This window comes from Quercus robur, chromosome 7 (assembly GCF_932294415.1).
Source record: "Quercus robur chromosome 7, dhQueRobu3.1, whole genome shotgun sequence".
Classification (NCBI taxonomy): domain Eukaryota; kingdom Viridiplantae; phylum Streptophyta; class Magnoliopsida; order Fagales; family Fagaceae; genus Quercus; species Quercus robur.
Genome location: NC_065540.1, coordinates 44247807 through 44271531, shown reverse-complemented (window position 1 = coordinate 44271531; position 23725 = coordinate 44247807). Strand labels below are relative to the sequence as shown.

Genomic DNA, 23725 nt, shown 5'->3' with positions numbered 1-23725 from the left:
TATATACGTAGCATTTGTTATGAGTGCTCCTCTTCCAACAAGCACGTCGCAGGCTAATGTGTTGTAGGATGCTTAATACTTTCTCCATACATAATCAAATTTCTAATTTTCAGTTCAAAACTTGTAGTTTGCCTTAATTAATGAACCCTTAAAATTTGGTTTACTTAATTAGGCAATTTAAAATTAATTAAATCTCTAGATAACCAATCACACCTAATATAAAACCAATAATTGATGGTGACTCATAAAATAAAAGAAAGAACAAAGGACTTACAAATACACACCCCTCCCTAGAGACGCAAGCACACAAAGAGTCACGTCATAAAGGACTCAATGTGAAACCAACCAAGAGGAATTCTTTTGGGGTGTCCACAGCATTGCAAAGATGTGTATGTTGTCTAAAAAACTATGTTTTCCCAAAAAGCTAGCAATGACTCTGATTTTGAAATGGAGGTTTTTTCCCGTTCTCAAAAATGCAAATTGTTAAAAATCGTGATCCAATAAAATGTGAAATTATCATGTGTTTTAATTTTGTGATACTTACCTTTTTGTGGTCATTTTAGCATAGAGTTTTGATAATTTTCATTATTATGAAATTATATGTAAACATTTTATATTAATAATTAGTGTGTCAATTGAAACCTTAATATAGTTTTAGCTAAAGTAACTAACTTGGTATATTTTAGCTCTATTGGTGCTAAAAAGCTATATTGGTATATTTTAGCTCCCCATACACAAAAAACAAGCCCCAGCAATGGAGCTATAATTTTTTTTTTAGCTGATTTGCTACAGTGCACATCTATCTATAGATGTGCACTGTAGCTGTGAGCCAAAAAAAAAAAAATTTATTATGCCGGCTCTTTTTTTTTATTCATTCTTTCACACTGTGCCTCTCTCTCTCTCTCGTTCACTCTCCTCTCATCTCTCTCTGAACTCATCTATCTCATTCACTCTCCGGTCTCTCAAGCTTGTCAACGTCGCCGACCCATGAAGCTCAACTCATCCTCATCTCTCTCATTCACTCTCCGGTCTCTCAAGCTCGTCAAAGTCGCCGACCCATGAAGCTCGACTCATCCTCATCCACAACGTCACCGAAGCTCCCTCATTCACCGCCGCCGATCGCCTCAGACCCACGCCGCCAGCTGCAAGCCACCACTGCCGCCCATCTCTCTATTCTCTTTACTGTGATTGAGTTTTTTATTTTTTATTTTTTTTATGTATTTTCATATGGGTTTGGTGGTTGTGGTGGTGGTGGATGATTTTGGCTTTAGCAGTGGGTTTTGTGGATTTTGGCTATGAGTTTTATGGTTTATGGTTGTGGTTGTGGTTGTGGTTGTGGCTGTGGTAGTGGGTTGTGGTTGTGGTTGTGGTTGTCATGGCTGGTGGTTTGTGGTGACCGGTGGTGATGGGGTTGTGGTTTTTTTTTTTTTTTTTTTTTTTTTTTTTCTATGTTGTGTTATGGTTGCCAAAGTAGAGTGGTAGTTGTGGCCGATGGTGGTGGTGGTGGTGGTTGTGGTGGTGGTTGTGGGTGTAGTTGTGGCTGTGGCTAATGGTAGAGGTGGTGGTGGTGGTTGGTGCTATGTATGTTTTTTTGGGTAGTGGGATATATTATTTTATTGTAGGAGATATATTATTTTATTGTGATATTTATATTATTTTATTGTGTTAAAAACTAAAATAGATCCACTACTATAGCATGTATGTAGGTAAATTAGATAAAATAACTTTTATTGGTGCTAAATAGCTAAAATTATAGATCCACTGCTGTGGATGCTCTTAATGAGTCATATGAAAGAAACACATGCATTAATTTTACAAAGTGTAATACATACATGTATTAAGTCACTTTAGGTAACCACAATGTGCAGTATGTAAATTTTACAACATTAAAACAAAAAATTATGATGTACAATCAAAATAATGAAAAGAAATGTTAAACTTATTTTAAATTATATGAAACTTTTGATAATAGAATTTAGTTGAACTAAAACTTTAAATTTCTTGAAAAGTAATATAAGTTTGATAAGAGCATTCACAGTAAAGATGTCAAATATTTTAGCATTTATCAACTCAAAAAGTCACTTTATCTATTTTAATAACTCTCTTTACAATACACTCAACATCAAAAATTTTATTTTTGACATTAGGGGTTTATTTGGATACCGCTTATTATTAAAAACAGAAAATTGAAAATATTGTGTCAAAATAATTTTTAAATGTGTAAATAGTACTGTAAAACCCATTTTTAAAATTGATTTTGTCAAATTTCGTATTTACGAGTCTCATAAACAGTACATAAAACCCACCGTTTAAAATGCAAACATAAATAAATTTCAGCTGCATCCAAACTCAGGCTAAATAAAAACTATTCATTTTTATTTAGTCATTTCTCTCCCCCACCCTTTCATTTTTTTTTTTTTTAATTCATTTCTCTCTCTCCTTTACTGTCACTCTATCTTCTTCTCTTCTCTTCGTATGCTTCTCACCACCTCTTTTCGTCTGAAGCAAATCCACACACCCATTCGGCGACCTCCATAAACCCATAACCACAAGCCTGCATAAATCCCAAAAAACCACCACAAACATCCACAACCCCCTTCCACCAGATCTGAAAATCTCACCGAAACTCCATGGTTGAAACTCCCTTCGAGCTCTCTCTCTGAAACTCCTCTCATCCTCTCTCGGCCTTGCAGATTCGAACGAATGGAGCCCCTTGCTCTGGCCACCTCCATGAACAGTGGTTTCTCTTTGCCAAAAACTTCCTAAACTTCTCTCTATCTCACTTCCTCTCTCTAGACCGTAAACCCTCCCTTTCTTTTGATTTCATACCCAAACCCAAAAAACCACAAGGTTTTCTCTTCAATCTGAGTCCTAGAGTTTGAAAAAAAAAAAAAAAAAAAAAAAAAAAAAGAAGGTAAAATACTATTTTGGTCCCTAAATTTTATTAAAAGTTTGTTTTTTATTCCTAAATTTAGAGAAGTTTATTTTTCATTCATAAATTATTGAAAAGTTCATATTTTGCTCATAAATTATTGAAAATGTTTTATTTATGTCCTTAAATTTTATTAAAAGTTTGTTTTTCATCCCTAAACCATTGAAAAAGTTTTTTTTTCATATTTATTTTTTGTCTCTATACTATTTAAAAAAACTCTTTACAAAGTTTAGGGATAAAAAATAAATAAAAACTTTTTTAAAGTTTAGGAATGAAAAACAAACTTTTAATCAAGTTTAAGGACCAAAATAGTATTTTACCTGAATGAGAAAAAGAGAGAAGTCGGATTGAGAGAAAAGAAGCAAGGAGAAAAATATTTCATTATTGAGAGAAGAGAGAGAAATCTAATAAAGAATTATTATTTTTTTATTAAATTGTTGCCATAGTAGGTTGTCAAAGATGTCACTCTGCTGTAGCAAAGTTGTCAAAAGTTTTAAGAATAGCTACTTTGATGTGAATGACATTTTAAGGGGATGAGAACTATAATTAGAATTTTGTATTTTTCACATCTTTGATGTGAATGCTTTAAATCGGTAAAACTTAAATACATTATTTTAGCTACTTTTCCTTAGATTCCCCTCTTAAATTTTTGCCATCTATCTAATTTAACAATCCAGACAAACGGTGTTAAAATTTTAAATATATCTTCTGCTTTTTTCCTTCCTGTATTGCAAGAGAACCCATGTCCGTGGCTTCGGATCTTTCAGATTGCAAGACCAGATCTATTCTTTCTACTGAAGAATAACTAGAGAGCATCATCAAAAGCAAACGAAAAATCCCCAACAAAAAAAAAAAAAAAAAAAAGAGAAAAAGGCAACAAAATGCTCTCATTCCATAAAGTATATTGCTTAAAAAAAGGAAAAAATTGGTCTTTGCCCTTTTTAAAAAAAAAAAAATTCCAATATTTTGCCCCATTTTCCAAACTAATTAGGGAAATGCCCCTCTTTTGAAACTCAATTTTCTCAAAATCGAGTTAAGCCCTATAGTGGCGTTTTTAAGGAGCTCATTGTGACATTTTAAAGACATATAATGGCGTTTTGAAACTCGAGCTCCTTGAACTTGAGTTATAAGTAAAAAAAGAAAAAAAAAACATGTAACTCGACTTCATGGAGATCGAGTTACAAAACGCCACTATAAGTTCTTAAAATATCACTATAGACTCCTTAAAACACTACTATAGGGCTCCGGTTTTTTTTTTTTTTTGTTATAACTCTATTTTGAGAAAATCGAGTTTTAAAAGATGAGCATTTCCCTAATTAATTTGGGAAATTAGGCAAAATGCTGGATTTTTTTTTTTTTTTTTTGAAATGGGCATTTGCCCATTTTCTCCCTTTAAAAAAAGATTTGTAACTTTTGTTGTTATTGATATTATTCTTACCTTTTATGGTATGATATAGGATTTTCTTTTCTTCTTTTTTACACCAAATTTGTATTTTGGAACTTTTCTAATACTAATTGGAAAAAAGTTAATTATGTTGAAATGAATCTTCTATTACGTAGGTTCTACAATATTAAAAGGATAAGTTTTGAATTGTTTAGGAGGCAAGATATACCTGTGTAAAAAGTTTGTGTTATCCATAATGATTTGAAATTATGTATCATGATAAAAAAATTTTTTAAATAAATTAAATTTTAGTATTCTTAGAGCATCCACAGCAGTGGAGCTAAAAATTTAGTTTTTTAGCTCCACCAAAAGTTATTTTATTTATTTTACTTACACACATGCTGCAGCAGTGGATCTATTTTAGCTTTTAACACAATAAAATAATATAAACATCACAATAAAATAATATATCCACTACAATAAAATAATATATCCACTACAATAAACAGCAATCACAACCACCTGTAACCACCACCGCTATCGCCGACTTTTCTACCGCCGCCGCCGCCGCCATCGACTCTTCCACCGCCGCCACCATCAACGTGACTCTATAAAATTAGAAGAAAAAAAAATGTAAACTTCCCTACACACAAAAAATTCCCAAACATTTATATCAAAACTTAAAATACTTAGAACTATAACAATAGAACATGATTATGCATAAATACTTAATTTGACATATAGCTTAATCCCACTGATAAAGAAAACACCAAATTCATTTTTGGGAATCTCAAAACCAAACTAACAATTTCTCATTAAAATGACCACAAGAAATGTGTGCTCTGTTCCTAGTTTTGTGCAACAGAACACAACAAAATCCACCCAGATCAGATGTGAAACATTAAGAGCCCAACAAAATCCATATCACAAACCATCTTAATATCTCTACTCAGTACTCACACTCACACTTACCAAACCATAATCATCATCAATCTACCAAAATCAGATATGGAACATTAAGAATCCTAAAAAAACTACCGTATTCATCCATTTCTACCAACTCAAAACAGCTAATACAAAGCAAAATGAAATCTCATAACATAAAATCACCAAGCCAATAATCCAGAACAACAATCAAAAATCATATATCAAAAATAAAAAACAGAGACATTCACATGAAGTGGATCCAAATCAAAAACCCAAAGTGGATCGGCGGATCGGCGGAAGAGGATGTTATACCCAAATCAAAAACCCAAAGCATCACATGAAGAAGACAGAGACAACTGACCTGAAGTGGATCAGCGGAAGAGAAATGCGTCTGAGGCAGATCGGCGGCGTGGGTCTGAACTTGACAATGGCGGTGACATTGACGATGGTCGGGCCAGCGACGTTGAGAGAGTGAGCTTGAGAGATCGGAGTGAACTTGATGATGGCGGCGACGTTGACAATGGTCGGGCCGGCGACGTCGAGAGAGTGAGATTGAGAGGCTTGAGATGAGAGATGACAACGAACGAGAGAGAGTGAATGAGACCGGATATGATAAAATGAAAAAAAGAAAAGAAAAAGAAGAAGCAAGTTGTACCGTACCAGAGTGAGCTTGACGATGGCGGCGACGTTGAGAGGGTGGAGCTTGAGAGGAATGAGAGATGAACGAGAGAGATTGAGAATGAGAGTGAATGAATGACCGGATTTGATAAAATGAATAAAAAATAGAAACAATGAGGTCCGGCTGAATAAAATTTTTTTTTTTTTTTTTTTTTTTTTTTTTGCTTCAATCTACAGTGCACATCTATAAATAGATGTGCACTGTAGCAATTCATCGAAAATTTTTTGCTATTGCTCCACTGCTGGAGCATCATTTTAGGGATAGTGGAGCTAAAATATAGCATTATAACATTATACCTCCACTGCTGCAAATGCTCTAATAGTCTGATACTTTGTTCCTTTTTCTTCTCTTTCTTCGTTTTGGTTAGCTCCAAGAATGCCTGCAAAACATCTCTTCGAAAATGCATGATTCAACTTCTATTCCAGAAAATCCAATGCCAGCGTAAGTTTGCTCTTCATTTTCCATTACTATATTACTTCATTCTCTCTAATCTCTATTACTCTCACCTTTTTCTCTCTCCCTCCGCTCTCTTGGTCTCCCATTAAACGATGAAATCCAGTGATGTAGTTGACAAACGAGATGAAAGCCGGAGATTTTTAGCAAAATTATGTGGGGAAGAAAACTAGAAAACCCGTGCCCGGTTCCACAAACCGGACGGTTTGGCCGGGGTTCGAACGGTTTGCTGCAAAACAAAGAGTTTTGGTTTTTTATGTTTAAAAACCCAAATTGATGGTCGGTTTGCTGTTAATCCCATCCGACCGTACAGTCCAGTTCGAGTTTCAAAACCATAAACATCACAATCAACGAAAATCGAAACTATATACTATTTATACTGGTTTGCATTTTTTTTAGAGAAACATGCTAAGCTCGAACCCTTTCTCCCCTAGTCCTCCAAGGCAAGCACTTTGTGTATGGAAGGTGCCAATTTGGCATACTGGTTTGCATTAAGAATAAATAAATGCCAATATGAAAAGCATTGTAAATAATTAATATAGAAAATTATATATAATTGACATTTGACATGTGACCTTTTTTTAAGAAAAAAAAAAAAAAACCATAATATTTCTACCACTAAGAAACCAACTGCTACGTAAATAATTATTCAGAGTTTTGTAACTTAATTTTATGTCTCACTTAAGATCATGTAAGTGAAGTTTTATTTGGCATAATAATAAAAATATGGGGTCTAAAGTAGCATATTTAAATATATAATTTGAGAGTTCTAGTTTATTCAACTCATAAAATTTCTTATCATTAAATAAGAGATTTAAAATTCACAATTCCTGTTTACATAAAAAATCAATTAGTATTTTCAAGAAGCGGACATCATAAGTTTGAAATACATTTGTATCTTTAAAAAAAATAAGAAATTAAATCAAACAAAGAGATTTAATTTGTGAGAGATAAAACAACGGGCCGGGTTTTTTTATATTAAAAATAATATTTAAAAAAAAAATTCCCCTAATTAATATAAGCACCTCTTGTGACTTATGCGAGATGTATTTATGATGGCATTTTGATTGTTAGCTGATCCTTGCAAATTGGTGTTGGGTAGGAGTACTACTTTTTTTTTCTTTTTCTTTTTTGTCTTTTTGATGAGCAATAGGAGTACTACTATTATCACGTCAATGGTGTTCCTTTTTACTTAATGCAAGATTTACATCTCATCTGTTTTAGACAATAATGGACATGGCAGTCTCGCCATTCTTCTTTCTCAACTTGAATTTCGATCTTAAGTGGTCCTTGTTAATTTGGTCCTTGCAAAGCACTATTTATTTCTATAGCTCTAGGTCTGTAAGAAATAATACTCTCAATTACAAAACTCATCATAGTTGACATACACACCTAACTCTAGAGAGAGGCTTCCTCAAAGATTATAAAGGAAGAAGATTGAACATTGAGTGTTGAGAGCTCTGAGATCCGAAGTCCTTATAAACAAATAATAATAATAATGATATTTTTAATCTGTTCCTAATTTTTAATCTGTTCCAATTTTCATAGTCTAGCATTTGGGATTTTGGGGTACTAAATATGATCTCAATATTAGAATGTCATCAAAATTACAATATATTTGGATTTTGCTCAAAATAATCAATTGTAAACATAATTGGCTTCGTGAAAAGGAGTTATAGAAAAAATAATAAATAATAATGTAAAATAATATTTTAATTCTTAAACTTTTCTAATTTTTTTTTTTAATCCTTAAACTTCTCTTCCTTAAACTATTGAATTTTTTTTTCCCCTATTCTTATCTCTTAACTATTAAAAAAGTTTAAGAACAAAAGGTAAAAACTTTTAAAAATGAACTTTTCAATGCTTTGGGAACGGAAAAAGAATTTTTTAAAGTTTATGGATGAAATATAGACTTTTGGTAAATTTAAGGATCAAAATAATATTTTACTCATAATTGTAATAATAAATAAATCTAGAGAGGAAAAAAAATGGAAAATAAGATCCTAACAAAGCCCACACATGGGCCACTTGTTGGGAGAGAGTATGGCCCATATAGGTCAGAAAATGGCCTATTATCATTTTCTCACCGTACAAAAACTAATGGATCCCACCTTGGGCTGAATTAAAACGTTGAGCACGCACTTCCCAGACATTTATAACTGTGAAGTGTGAAACTCTAGCTTTTTTTGAGTTAATGTGAAACTCTAGCTTTTTTTTTGAGTTAAGGTGTCGTGGTGTAGTTGTGAAACTCTAGCTAAATTTAGTTAATGGCTCTCCTAAATTTTTTTTTTTTTAAACTATACTACATTAATATAAATTAGCCTCATTGCAGTTTTGAGGTTTTATTTTTTATTTTTTTTGGTCATAATTTTCAATTCATCTTTATTTGAAATTTACAAATTTGTTTACTAATTAATATTACACATTTGCGAACTGCTGATACTACCAAGTAACCTTTAAAAAACTAAACAAATCTATGCACAAACATATGATTTCAATGCTACAGTCTACAAGAATGGTGTATACAGATGGTTTAAATATTAGTTTGGTCTTCATGTACGGATGTGTTCTTTTTTGGGTGCTAGCCTCATCTTATCACTTCTAACTGTCTAAGCGTAATATCACTTGACAAATACTAAAAAAACCTCAAATTTATATGAATGAAAAATTTTAACATAAACCCAAATAAAAAAGAGCTTCTAATAATAATAATAATAAAACGAAAAACAAACATCTGAAAAACAAAAACGATAAATCACAATCTTTTTTTTTTTTTTTTGGGGGGGGGGGGGGGGGAGAAAACAGTAAATCACAATCTAGTTTTGAATTTTGTCATTTTTTTTTTTATCACATGTGTTCACGGACTAAAATATTAATTTCATGGATTTTTTTTTTCTTTTAAAAAAAACTCCATGAATCTTTTAACAAAATAAATTTGTTTACAATTAGGTTGTAGATGATTTATAGGTCCAATAACTAAGGTATAGACGTATAGTGCTGCGAATGACACCTACAATGAGAAATTAATAACAACAGAAATTATTTTGATTTAGATAAAAATTTAAACTCCTTTTTGAAAGAGTATGAAATATTCAAATATTTTGTATTTTACATAGTGTTCAAATGACTTCTATAACCAAGTTAATACAAAAAATAGAAGTAAGCACATAAATTAAAAGCTTCAAATTTTCGAAAGTTCGTGTCTTATACTCTGAGCATGACCAAATTTTTTTTTTTTTTTTGAAAAACTGTGAACCCCAAGTCCTCCTGCCCAAAAGAAAAAAGAAATTAATCAGAAGATGCGTTAGGAAATAACAAATGGATTCCAATATTTATTTTTAAGTGATTTTCAAAGGATAGAAATTATGCAATTGTTGAATTAAGAATTTGAAATTATTTTGAGTGATCAATATAATCCAAAGTAGCAATAGGATATGATGGGGATCAATCTAAGGTCAATTCGTCCATAGTGGTCATCCAAAGAGTCAAACCACGTCAATAATAATAACATCATGTATGATTGATACTCGTCCATCAATTACAAGACCATTTGATCTCATGATGGTTGTCCAGGACTAACACAAGGGCATGGACGACCAGAAAATACTTAGTGAATTCTACAAGAAACCTTCTCATAAAACTCCATGGAATTAGGTCATGGTCTGCTACTCTCAAAAAGTGGAAGGAGTCAGTGGCGTCTCCAGAAATTTTGTTTAGGGGGTTCATTACAAAATTTTAATAAAAAGAGAACTTGAATATATCGAGTTTTAGACAAAAAAATATAATAATAATACGTGAAGTTTTACAATTTTATTCTACAAGTTTTCAAATTTTGAATGTTATATGATAGTTCATTATGAGTATCTATTGCCAATATGGGTAATTATGAGCCTATGACCATTTTATTTTGTTAAGTTTGTCTAACATTTTTATCTTTATAAAGTTGTTATTATTTATTTGATTTTATTTTTATAAAAAGATTTTAGACTAAATGACTAATCTCAACTCATTGGCTCCATATTAATTATTGACGCACACAATTACACTCATTTATACATAAAATTATACATTTTGTGTCTACTTAACTAATCAAATGCTTAAACAATCACTAACTTTACAATTTTTTTCTTGAATTTTACTAACTTTATAACCAAAAATTATTATAACATGATAACAATACACACGCATGTCAAAAAACCCTTTTTATTTCCTAATTATTAAATTATATAAAGTTATATTATATTTATATTTTACACATAATCATCCACATGCATCATAATTTATACAAATAACATTATAACAAAATGTAATATACACAATCAATATTAGACATACTCACACAAATATAATATAAACTTATAAAAAAAAATTACACTTCCAATTCACAAATACTCACTCTTTAATTTTAGAGTCAAAAATACTTGTAATAAGGGTGTGCAAAAATATATTTTTAAGAATAAATTAAAGTATTAACCTAACAAAAAAATAAATTACGCCAATACCCAATTGGACTTGTTCTATAGTGACAATCTCTCCTTGTAATGTACGGCTCCCAGTATGTGACTAACCAATTGCGCGGATCCCAATACGCGACTTCAATCACCAACTAAAAAAGGTTGTTGGCTGTAAAGTTCTTCAGTTCATCCAAACGATAAAGATCAAGAAAATGCTTGGTTACAAAACTCTACGGTGCACAAACACAGCAGCTTCTTTATAAGAGAGATGAACTAGGGCAAATTCTGTCTCCGGTCACAATTTGCATGAACAAACTTTACTCAACACTTGTGCAACTTGTGTCACCTTTGATTGCCCTTAAAATAATCATTTTATATGTCTAGGGTTGTGAGAAAAGAAAGCTCAAACACATAATCACAGATAGGAAGAAAACAGAACAGAAAAATCTGTTTTTCTTAAACCTCGACAGATAGCTATCTGTCTAGCTGCTGTTGAGCCACGAGGCTTGAACAGCTTTTAAAGCTCGATAAATGCTAGCTGTCGAGTTTTAATGACAGACACTTTCTCAGCTTAAATCTTAGACAGATTTGCATGGTTTTAACACTTGATCTTGAAACAAGTTTTCTTAAAGTATTAAACACATCCTAAATCTATCCAAATACAGGTAAAGTGCGTTTTGTCAAAGGATTAGCCAATTAAATAAAATAGTGACATATGTTCCTAACATGTGAAACACATATGTCCTAACATCCTTAGACTATTATACAATATAGTTGTATTGTATACTAAATTGTATTTAAAATAATATTTTATATTATTACTTATAATATGGAAGTTGTATATACTATATATATATAATCATTTATATTATAGTCACCCCCCACGACAAATTCCTAGATTTGCAGGTTCTAACCCCTCGAGAAAAAAATCTTGAAGCCGCCACTTACAAATGGTATGTTCAATGTTCATACATTCTTGATTGAGTTTCGAGTAATTATCTTATATTTAAATTAGTGAGAGCGTGGAAATAAATATGTAGGATTGGATTTGGTTTTTAGAATTTGAAGAAGAAAGAGAAAAGATGATAACGATGGAGAGACGTGTTGAATGAAGTGACTATTTCTTATCGTGAGTATAAAGTTAATGGGAACGTGTGAGTAGATATGTTTAAGAGAATAAAGGGGAAAAAATGTACGTTGTTAATAAACTGCTTTTTTAAGTTTATCTAAAATTTAGGAGTTTTAAAATTAATAATTTTGCATGTCTAACCCTATTATTTAAACTTTCTAAACAAGTTAATTTGAGAATATTTTTTGCATCAAAAAATAGGAATTCAAATAGGAGAAGCCCCTTAAATATGGAGTAGATATAGATATAAATATAGATGAAATCTAAATTCTGGATAAGTTTTAAAAGAAAATCCAAAAATTTTGCCAAAAAGTTATTTTAAGATAAAGAAATGTGTTTCTTTAGTTGATTTTTTTTTTTAAGTAGTTAATATTTATCTAATTTTTGTTGTGATGATAAGTAGATCGTGAGAGGAATAAAAACACACTCAAATTTTAGGTTAAGATTGAGTGTTTTTTTTTTTTTTTTTTTTTGGTTGAAAAAAATAATAATGATGTCTACATTGTGGATGAATTTTAAAAAGGAAACCAAAAATTATGCAAAAAGATTTTAAAACTGCTTAGTAGTGGGTTGAACATAGAATTTGAATTTTTTTTTTAATATTTTTATTTTCCTTATATGCCCTATATTAGGACTATTTTAGTATTTTAGTTAGTAGAGGTAAAAAGAATTAACTTTTTTAATCTTCTTAATATATAGAGAAGAGATACTATGTACTATATATACACCAAACCTTGCTTATTATCTCAAAGCATATTGTTTCTCAAAAAAGGGAAAAAAATTATATTAATTTAAGGGCTCTTATATGTTCATAAAAAAAAAAAAAGACTCTTATATTTCCTTGAAAAAAAATTAAGGGCTCTTATATGGCTCGTTATATCAAAGTATATTCAATATATATACTCCTAACTCCAAAAAAAAAAAAAAAAAAAAAAACATATATGATTGCTCCTAACAATAGAAACCTTCTTTAATTTTCATAAAGAATTATTTTTATTTTTTGTTTGGAGAATTAGAGTATAGATACTATGTTGTTAATTCTTTTAATTTTTAGAAGAAAGAAAATTTTTGAATTTTGTGATTAAAAGTTAGAGATCCTTATTGACTTGTGTAGATTTAAGAATGTAAAAGGGATAGCTTTTATTTAAATTATTTATAATTGATTATATTTTTATATGTGTCATAATTTTTAAAGCTATTAGTTTAGTCTATTTGTGTAATTTATAATTTATTTAACAAAAAATCTTGTTTTAGAATATTTAAAGAATATTAATTATGAACCATACGATTTAAAAGATAGTTAGCAATTTACAAACTGACAGGATAAAAAAAAAAAATTGACCAACATAATTAAAGACTAATATGGTTAAAATGTTTTTATTGTATATAAGAAAATAACATATGTTAAATTATGTTATAAGTAATGACAAAAAAAAAATTTATGTTTTAAGTATACTTTTGGTAGAAGTTGTATGTAGTAATATGTTATTTGTTGGATTTTTATAAATTTTTTTATATATTTAACTTTGCACTACTGGACAGAAAATTTCTGCCTTTGCCACTGGATGTGTTGATCTTTTATCCACAGTTGGTTGTAATCAAGGTGTAGACTTTAAAGTTTATTTAACTCCTTTGGCTATAATTTGCTCTTTATTATCAAGGCAAAACACAAATTCGAGCTAACTAAAATTCATGACTGATGTTGTTTTGAATCTAAGTCAGATAATTCTTGTTTGTATTCCACTGAGTTATCTTGGCTAACTTTTTTTTTTTTTTGGATACCAATAATTTGGTTCTTTAATATGAATAATAAAGTATGGATAAAGTTAGGTACAAAATTGGCTGTAGTTTAAGGCTACAAACACACTCAATAAAATAAATATTATAACATATTTTGAAAATCTAACCGTTGAATTACATATTCTTTACATTCTTAATATACATGTTAAATTTTGTGTCAATCGAATATTATTTACTATATGATCTATAAGTTTATATTTTATACATAATTTTAAATTACAAAAACTTGAAATTTAAAAAATTTATTATAACATAACTATTGATCTTTAATTTTTTTTGAAATTTTGCAAGCATAAAGAATATAAGAAAAAGATGTAATCCAATTATGGATTTATCAAAATTTTCCTCTAATGAAAATATATTAAGTAAGTTTGCAATTTAAAACTACAACTAATTTTGTAGCTAAACTTTGACATCTATTTATTTCTCCAAATTAAACCCTTCACTTTTCTAACTTACGTGAAAAGTCCTCTCTTTCAACCTCCAAAACATATCCCGTATGAACCAGTCAATACAAGCTTACACACCATGCCATGTAGTGACCCAAACAAGCTCCATTCATTATGTTGTTATCACAACTCAAATCGTAGTTTTTCTTGCAAGCAACAAAATGCGCTTTCGTTTACGCAACACTTTGAAAAAATGGCACAACATTTTCTTCTTTTAATATTTATTTTTCCTTGTTAAGATAACAAACTGTTACTATTTTTTTTTTAGTTTATATTATAAAATTGTAGAAATTGTTTCATTATCTCGGAAAAACTATAACAAACTAGTATATTACACCATGTGCCAGAGTAGTAGAAAGAAGCGAGGATGATTCCTCTTAACAGTAACCAGACGATCAAACCAGAATACAACTCCACCTTATAAACTAAGCCCTCTCGTTCTAACAACTCCATATTACCAGATCTTCCTAAGTGTCATGTGTTAATATTTAGCTTTTGTAACATATATATGCTGTCAACTGTCAAGCGTTGATAGATACAAGTGTTAATATTTAGCAAAAAAAATACATGCTGTCAACTGTCAAGCGTTGCTTTTGCCAAAAGAAAAACACTGTGAATCTCAACGACAAAATGACCACAAGAAGCCAATGAGTGACAGCCACCTTGTTATATTGACAACTTGTATGATATCTTATGAATGTCGTTCAAATTTCAAGTCGTGATCAATGTAACAACACTTGGTAATTTTCTAGAATGTTTTTTTAAGAGATTAATGTAATATCTAGTATTTTTTTTTCTAGAATGTACTTTTAAGAGAACACAATATATTTTTCCTTTTTTTTTTTTTGGGTGTTAAGAAGTAAGAGCATTATAGTACTTTTATATAGATCATCATTAGCATAACTTTATTATGCATAAATCATAACAAATCATGTTAAGTCAAATACCTCATATTTTAATTGATAACTCTGATATTTCTCACGAAAAACATTTAGGATTTAAATCACTCCACTTTCATCTAATAAAAATTGAGTATGGTCAGTGAGTATCCTTAGAACATTTATTAATAAATTTATTTAGAAAATTTTTTATACCACTTTTATAAGAAATATATAAAATTAGTAAAAACAAAATCCTTTAGTATTTTTTATTTCCGATAAAAATGTTTCTAAAAATATTTCTTAAAACAATAGACATCAATTTTCTAATTGAATTATCCCAAAAAATAATAATAATAAATAAATCATATTAGTATTTAGGGAAACATTACGTTGAACTTTGTTACTTGTCGTTTCAATATTTTGATGTCACTTTCTTTAAATACAAAGTTCCAAAAATATTTGTTGTTGTCCAGAACCCGCCCATTCTCTTCCTTATCCTGTTCCACGTTTGTGAATAGCTTCATCCCAATCTTCTTTTCAGAAGTCGGCGTCATATCGCTATCTTTTTCTTTTATCATCTCTTTTCAGATCCCATGCTTTCAAGAATTCAATTTCCCTGGTAATATTAATTCCTCTCACATACCTCTCTGTTTTCAAATTCTACAGCTCTTTATTATCTTGGGATTTTATTAAGTATTGGGTTCTGATTTGGATGACCCATTTGGCTATTGATTTTGATTGTGAGGATTAAAGGTCGAAATTTTTATTTTTTCCATCTGGGTTTTGAAGCACCATTGGGATTTGGAAGGTTGAGGTTGTTGTCTTCGACCAAGTTTTTTTTTTTCTGGGTGAGGAGTGTGGAATTGGGAAAGTTAAAGTTTGGAGCTTTGAGGGTTTCATTAGTTATGGCAATTTTTGGGGGCTTCTGATTTGGATCCCGAATGGAAGTTTGAGGATTTGAGGTCAATTTATGTGCTTTGGAATTTGGTTCAGGATCAAGAGGTTGGCATCTGTTACTTTTATCCATATTTTGTACTTTAATATGTGCAATTAGGCTTCTTGTTGTTGACTTTGTGAAGATCTTTGATCAAAATTACTGATTTTTATAGGGTGCAACAACATTTATTGTATTTTTTTTTTTCAAAATTCTATCGTGTAAGCAGATTGAGCATTAGACAAAATTATAGGAGAAATCAATTTATTGAAGTTCAATTCTAGTTTGAAGAGACAAACCCATTTTTCACTATCATCTTGTGCATACAAATTCAGCTATTTTCTTCTTACATCTTTATAGATTTTTTTAATTATTGAGATTTGGCTTGCCAGGTGACTGTCCATATCATAGTTTCCTAGTTCTTTTGTAGACCTTTATTATATTTCTTCAGCTCTGTAGATTGAGCTGTGACATAACCACTCAGTTATTCACAGACCTGTTTTATTAACCAAGATATGGATATTAGTAATGATGCCAGTGTTGATCCTTTTAAAATTGGACCTTCATCCTTTGTCGGTCGGACAATAGCTTTCAGAGTTTTATTCTGCAAGTCAGTCTCACATTTGAGGCATCAAATATTTCATCTGCTGTTGCATCTCATCTATAGATTTAGGGACTTTGTCACACCCATGGCAGCATGGTTGCATCCCCGAAACCCACAGGGGATATTGGCAATGGTGACAATAGTTGCCTTTTTGTTGAAACGATATGCAAATGTAAAACAGAGGGCCGAAATGGCTTATCGGAGGAAATTTTGGAGAAATATGATGAGAACTGCATTGACATATGAAGAATGGGCTCATGCTGCAAAGATGCTAGATAAAGAGACCCCAAAGATGAATGAATCAGACCTGTTTGATGTAGAATTGGTGACAAACAAGCTTCAAGAGCTCCGCCATCGTCGGCAAGAGGGATCGCTGAGGGATATTGTTTTTTTCATGCGAGCTGATCTTGTCAGAAACCTTGGTAATATGTGCAACCCTGAACTTCACAAGGGTAGGCTTCATGTGCCGAAACTCATAAAGGAATACATTGATGAGGTCTCAACTCAGTTAAGAATGGTTTGTGATTCAGATTCAGAGGAGCTATCATTAGAAGAGAAGCTTGCTTTCCTGCATGAAACAAGACATGCCTTTGGGAGGACAGCTTTGCTTTTGAGTGGGGGTGCTTCCCTTGGATCTTTTCATGTTGGTGTGGCTAGAACACTCGTAGAGCATAAGCTTTTGCCTAGGATAGTTGCCGGCTCTAGTGTAGGATCCATTGTGTGTGCTGTGGTCGCCACTAGGTCTTGGCCAGAGCTGCAAAGTTTTTTTGAAGATTCTTTGCACTCATTGCAGTTTTTTGATCAGATGGGTGGGATTTTTACGGTCGTGAAGCGGGTGATGACACAAGGGGCTGTCCACGAGATCAGGCAGTTGCAGAAGATGTTAAGGCATCTAACAAGTAACCTTACATTTCAAGAAGCGTATGATATGACAGGTCGAATACTTGGGATAACCGTTTGCTCCCCTAGGAAGCATGAGCCACCTAGATGCCTTAACTACTTGACTTCCCCTCATGTTGTTATATGGAGTGCAGTGACTGCTTCTTGTGCCTTCCCTGGTCTCTTTGAGGCTCAGGAGCTAATGGCAAAGGATAGAAGCGGAGATATTGTTCCTTATCACCCACCATTTAATTTGGATCCAGAGGAGGGCTCAGGCACTACGCGTCGATGGAGGGATGGTAGCCTGGAGATTGATTTACCTATGATACAATTGAAAGAACTGTTCAATGTGAATCATTTTATTGTCAGTCAGGCAAATCCTCATATTGCACCATTATTGAGGCTAAAGGAATTTGTGAGAGCTTATGGAGGCAACTTTGCTGCCAAGGTGTGTATATGTTGACTTGGAATTTCAATCAGTTTTGATTATTCTGTGTTATTCTTTGCTGATGATTCTGCTTCTGTATATAATTTTCTTTATTATATTGTTTATGGCCCACAAAAGAGCTATATGATAATGATCTTGTCTTCTCTTCATCTTTTCCCCAACATGCATGAGTATGGAATTTCAGTGCATGTGTTGTGTACTCTTGTTGGCCACTGCTGTGTTTCTTTGACAATATTTTAGATGGACTGTAGCGAAATCTGGTTTTCCTGATCTTTGCTTGACTCAAGTCTGGTATATATTTTGACCTTCTAGCGCTTAGTGTCCTGATATTTTGATGAACATTATTGGGATTGGTCCTTTGTTTTTAATCTTATGAGTCATGCTACTAAGTAACAAAAGAATAAAGCTTTTTTTTCAGAATTCCTCGGTGAAATGTTTTTTTATAAACTGGCCCTTCCTCCCCTCCAAACCCATCCCCTCATTCTGTTTCTAATATGAAAAAGGGAAAGAGATATTTGGCTATGTTCTCTAGATATTTAGTCTTTCATTCTTTGCTTTACTGGCCTCCACTCAAAAACCACCCAACAAGCTTGAGGGTAAAGCTTCACACATGAAAGAACAATGTTGAGGCCCCAAAAAACTGTGATGAAAAAGAAATACTAATGTAACAGATGTACAGTTCATACAATCTAAACCATGTGTAGTAGACCCGATTCAACCTTTTGGAGAGTCACTATTGGAACTATCCATGATGGATGATGTGAAAATGCTTGATTTGATGGTGCTCACTACAGAATAAGATAAGGTTGCATCAAATACTCCAGTAACTCCACCTATCAATTTTATCATTCCACATACATTTAATATGGTGGAACAAAAAGCTGCCGTGTTTTTAGCGTAACAAAAGATATGCTTCAGGAGTTGGTGCAAGTGCCAAGTGCCAAAATTCACCTTCAAAACTCGAGGTCAAGTTATCTCTAATTAGGGGAATATGATGCAAGGAGCACCAAAATTATTTCAAATTTTATTGTTTCAGCTTTCCTTTGAGATACCATATTTGATTTTTGAATTAGTTTTCTTTTTGAATTTTGAATTTGGTCTTTAAGTTGTTGAGGCTTTTATGGGATTTAATTGTGGCTTGATTAGATATTTCCATATTGATGTAATCTTGGAATCCCTTTTGAAATAGTGGCCCTTGTAACCGTGAAGGACATTACCATTTGAATAAGAATTTTATGATTTTCTTGGTGGTGATTCCAAGCACCCTTAGGTGGTGCTGCCTAGAGTTTTCAAGCAAATTCTAGGTGGTGAAGCCTAGGATTTGTTCTGTCTATCTCCTTCTCCACTTTTATCTCTATTTTCCTACCAATGCACTGCATCGAATGTTGAGGCAAAATAAACAGTAAAGGGCCCTGCTGACCCCACTTTTGATGTGCATACACAGGGATCTGTTTTTGTGAGAATCAGAGTCCATACACTTGGTTGGAATGTAATGGCATTTACACTTGGAGGGAATGTAATAGCACAATAAACATACATATTTTCTGAACCATGGATGTTAACCTCCTCTTAAATAGATTCCAGCTAAAATGTAGTTTTCAAAATATTTTAGAGACGATTTGAATGTGTTTCGTCTTGTTTGATTTACAGCACCTAATTGGTATTGTTAGAACGTTGGTTGGAATAATCACCTCATCAGTCCATGCCTAGTGGTTGTTTGATTCAGTTATGGAATCTGTTTTGTCTTTTCTTGACAGTTGTGTAAATTGAAAATAAACCTTTTTCCCTTTTTACAATGTAGCTTGCTCATCTTGCCGAAATGGAGGCGAAACATAGATGTAACCAGATATTGGAACTTGGTTTTCCTTTGGGGGGACTTGCCAAGCTGTTTGCTCAAGATTGGGAAGGTGATGTCACCGTTGTTATGCCTGCCACACTTGCTCAGGTATATGCAAAGAAACAGTATAACAAGTATATAGGCATCTAAATACTAGTTTTAGAATTCCATTTGTTTTTATCAATTGCAGAATTCTTAAGATGGAACTGACTAGTAATTATTCTTTCCAATCCTTGTATCTTGTACCAGTATTCAAAAATTTTACAAAACCCATCTTACGTGGAGCTCCAAAAGGCAGCAAACCAAGGGAGAAGGTGCACTTGGGAGAAGCTTTCTGCCATAAAATCGAACTGTGGGATTGAGCTTGTCCTTGATGAGTGTGTTGCAATTCTCAACCACATGTGTAGACTCAGAAGGAGTGCTGAGAGAGCTGCTGCTTCTTCTCATGGCCTAATCAGCACCACAAAATTTAGTGCCTCAAGACGAATTCCTTCTTGGAATTGTATCGCACGAGAGAATTCAACTGGATCCCTTGAAGAAGACCTTACGGATGTTGCTTCCTCGTTTCATCATGGAGTTGGTGGATCCACTGGAGTAGGACATTCTGCTAAAAGTATGCGAACTTACCGGAATATGCATGATGGAAGTGATAGTGAATCTGAAAGTGTTGAGTTAAGTTCTTGGACAAGATCTGGTGGGCCCTTGATGAGGACAACTTCGGCAGAAAAGTTTATACACTTTGTCCAAAATTTGGATATGGATACTGAGATGAACAGAGGTTTTGCATTACAAATAGTCGCCAACAATCAATATTATCATAGCCCAAGGGTGACAACACCTGATAGAAGCTCAGAAAGCACAGAGTTTGATCAGAGGGATTTTGGCAATAAAGTCACCGTTAATGGTCCTAGCATAATGGTGAATGAAGGTGATCTTTTACAGCCTGAAAGGACTCATAATGGGATTGTGTTCAATGTTGTCAAGAAAGAAAATTTAACAGCATCAACTAGAAGTCACGACACGGAAAGTTACAACAGTGACGTTCCTGAATGTGTTCAACTTGACTGTCTTGAAAAGGAGATTGATGCCAGTTCTGGATCAGAATTTGGCGAGGAAAATGTCATTACAACTGACATTCCAGATGGGACAATTCCGGATTGTATCACTGAGGACCATTCTGTCGGAGATGATTGTATCAACAAGCATGCTGTAGATAGTTGATTTTGAGAGCCATTTTGCTTCAATGATTCTTTATTTAACCATTGGTTACTTCATTGTAGCCATTGAAATGTGGGACAATGCCTTCCACAAAATGGTAGAAGTAATGCATAAAGCTGTTTATTCTGTAATCCTAATCATGCATGTAATTTATCAGCATATAAACACCATAGTTGAAAATGTCATGCTTATTTTTCAATGAATGAATCAGATCTGTGCGCGCTCGAGCAAAAGTGCATGCTGGAGAACATGATCAACTCTGAGATTCTTTTCCTTTTAATGATTCAAAACTTCTTTCCAAATTTTACAGGCTTCTTCCATAACCACGGGTTTTCAGATTAGTGCTACCTAATCCAAGGTGACATGAATATGATTTTGTAACATAAGTATCGTGTAGTTAAGGATTTCATTATTTCTTATATGAATGTGGGTAAATACTAAATACTGTTTATATGTCCTGTTGAAACTTACAACCATTGCTACATGTTGCTGTGTTAGTCTACTGTAGCAATATTATGAACCGACTCTCAGTGCGTTCATATAATAAAATAGAATGACATAACAACTGTGAAGAGGTTCTTGGTTTCTTTATTATACTAAACATTAAACTAAATACTACCAAGGGACAGCTAAAATGTGAATATTCTCTTCAATTTTCTATGTATGTTTTAGATAGTGTCAGACAACTTACAAGCAGTACTCTAAAGAAAAAAGATTCTTCTGGGTATGACCATCTAATACCAAATTAGAGCTTCAGGTCCATGGTCCAATGACAAGTTAACAATCGCTAGTCTGACCATAATACAGTGTTTAAGCAAAATGTGGTTTAAAAATCCACATTTTTAAATATTTTTTCGATTAACTTCTAGTTGTATCCCAAATTATATATAAATTCTCTGTTGGCCCAACAACATTTGGAAGGACTAGAATCTTGGATCATTTTCCTTGATGTTGCCTATGTTTACTGCAATTGTGAATTACTGGGCTTCCTAATTTTAGTCCTTGGACCCAAGCCTATATTTCAACCATTTTCTAGCCGACTTATTAAGTAGTTCATGTACCAGGTCAATTGCAACTTGTTCAAGTTACATTGGAGGCCTGTCTTGTTAGAAAAATTCCAACTTTCCTTGCGAATCCTGGAAGAAACAAAAGATAACAAAATTTCTTTTTGGTTGTACCTTGTTTGTTGGGTTCTTGCTTTCTGGTCTGCCTGCATTTACCTGTAACTTTCTTAAGTCGTCCAAGAAGGTTAATGAAATGGAGAGGACAAGTGATCCATGACCCTGACCAACTTCATATCGTCATATTTATAAGATATTTCATGACCTCGTTTCCAAAGTCATTCCATTTTCTGCTAAAAATTTTTAATTACCAACAATGCTAACAACATTTTTCATGACTTTTTTCACCATTATTGACATAATTTGTTATGATTAATACATAAAAAAATGTTATCAATAATAGTGAAGTAATATTATTCCAATTAAAACAAATTAAGGTAAAATATAGTTTAACACCCCTAAGGTTTCGGCTAATGCCAACCAATCCAAGACTTTTCAATACTGACCAACTTGATCCCTAAACATTAGTCCAAAACATTAGGACCAAGTTAGTTTTTTTTAGAGAGTTTCAACTTATGGCATCTGCTTCCGATAATAACTCTTTATTATCAGACTAAGACACCAATCAGTTTTTGGTGTAGGCGGGGTTTGAACCCCAAATTTCTTATTCAATCATCAAAGGCTTTACTAGTTAAGCTAACTGGAACCCACAAAAACCAAGTTAATTAGTTTTGAAAAGTTTTAAACCTTGCTAGTATTAGCCCAAACTTCAAAGATATTAATAGGGAATAAATTATGTCAACAATGGTGAAATGTAGGTCAATGTTTTGTCCTAATAAGGTAATAAAAAAGTCCCATCTAGAGTGGGTGAAGGTCTAAAATTCAATTCTTAGCCATTGATCTTGGCGTGTTTACACAGGTAAAACCCAACAAAAGCAGTACAAACAGGAGCATTTTCCACAAGGATTGCTTCAGCAAATTTGACATTAAGAAGTTTCACAAGAAACACCAATGGGAATCATGAGTTCATCAATCTTGTCAAATTTTCTAACTTCATGTTGGGTTTAACAACCAACTCATCAAACCTATATGAACAGACTTTCCATGCAAAACATTCCGTTCAAGTTTCAATACCGTCAAGTGGGGTTGGGTTGTGTTACTTGTGTTATAAAACATTTTATTGCTTTCTTTTTCTTAAAGAACACTTTCAAAAGCTTCATATGTCAACATTTACAAAGGAAAGTAATCATTACACCTTAGCTTTACAAGATGAAGAAATGGTGAAATAAATTAAGTGACATATACCGTTATTATTATTTTTTTCTTCTTCTTTTTTTTTTTTTGGGGGGGGGATCATAACCGTTATTCTTATCCTTATTATGTTTTATCATAATTTTGCACCTTTTTAGCCGAACCAGCTAACTCCAATTGACCCTTTCCATTTTCTATTGGCCGCACACAAACAAATAAAGGGGGACTACTCCATTTGGAATTGAATAGTGAATTAGTCATATATTCACAAACAGCTAAGAAAACTGTGACTACTGGTGCAAAATCTACTTGGTTGAATTAGAGCTAGGAATATAACCTTCATTATACTATTTTTCACAGCTGTTTTTCATGGCAGACTATATTTAATTGTCTGTCACTTTCCCA

General features: G+C 32.4%; 1 protein-coding gene across 1 annotated transcript; it reads left to right on the top strand.

The window, feature by feature from the left end:
- The first annotated feature begins 15532 nt into the window (after nucleotides 1–15532).
- On the top strand, nucleotides 15533–21241 carry LOC126693580 (triacylglycerol lipase SDP1). Its single transcript, XM_050389589.1, has 3 exons — nucleotides 15533–17953; nucleotides 19755–19898; nucleotides 20040–21241. The coding sequence occupies exons 1-3, from the start codon at nucleotides 16538–16540 to the stop codon at nucleotides 21009–21011; spliced, it is 2532 nt and encodes an 843-aa protein (XP_050245546.1). The 5' UTR covers nucleotides 15533–16537; the 3' UTR covers nucleotides 21012–21241.
- The last annotated feature ends 2484 nt before the right edge of the window (nucleotides 21242–23725 follow it).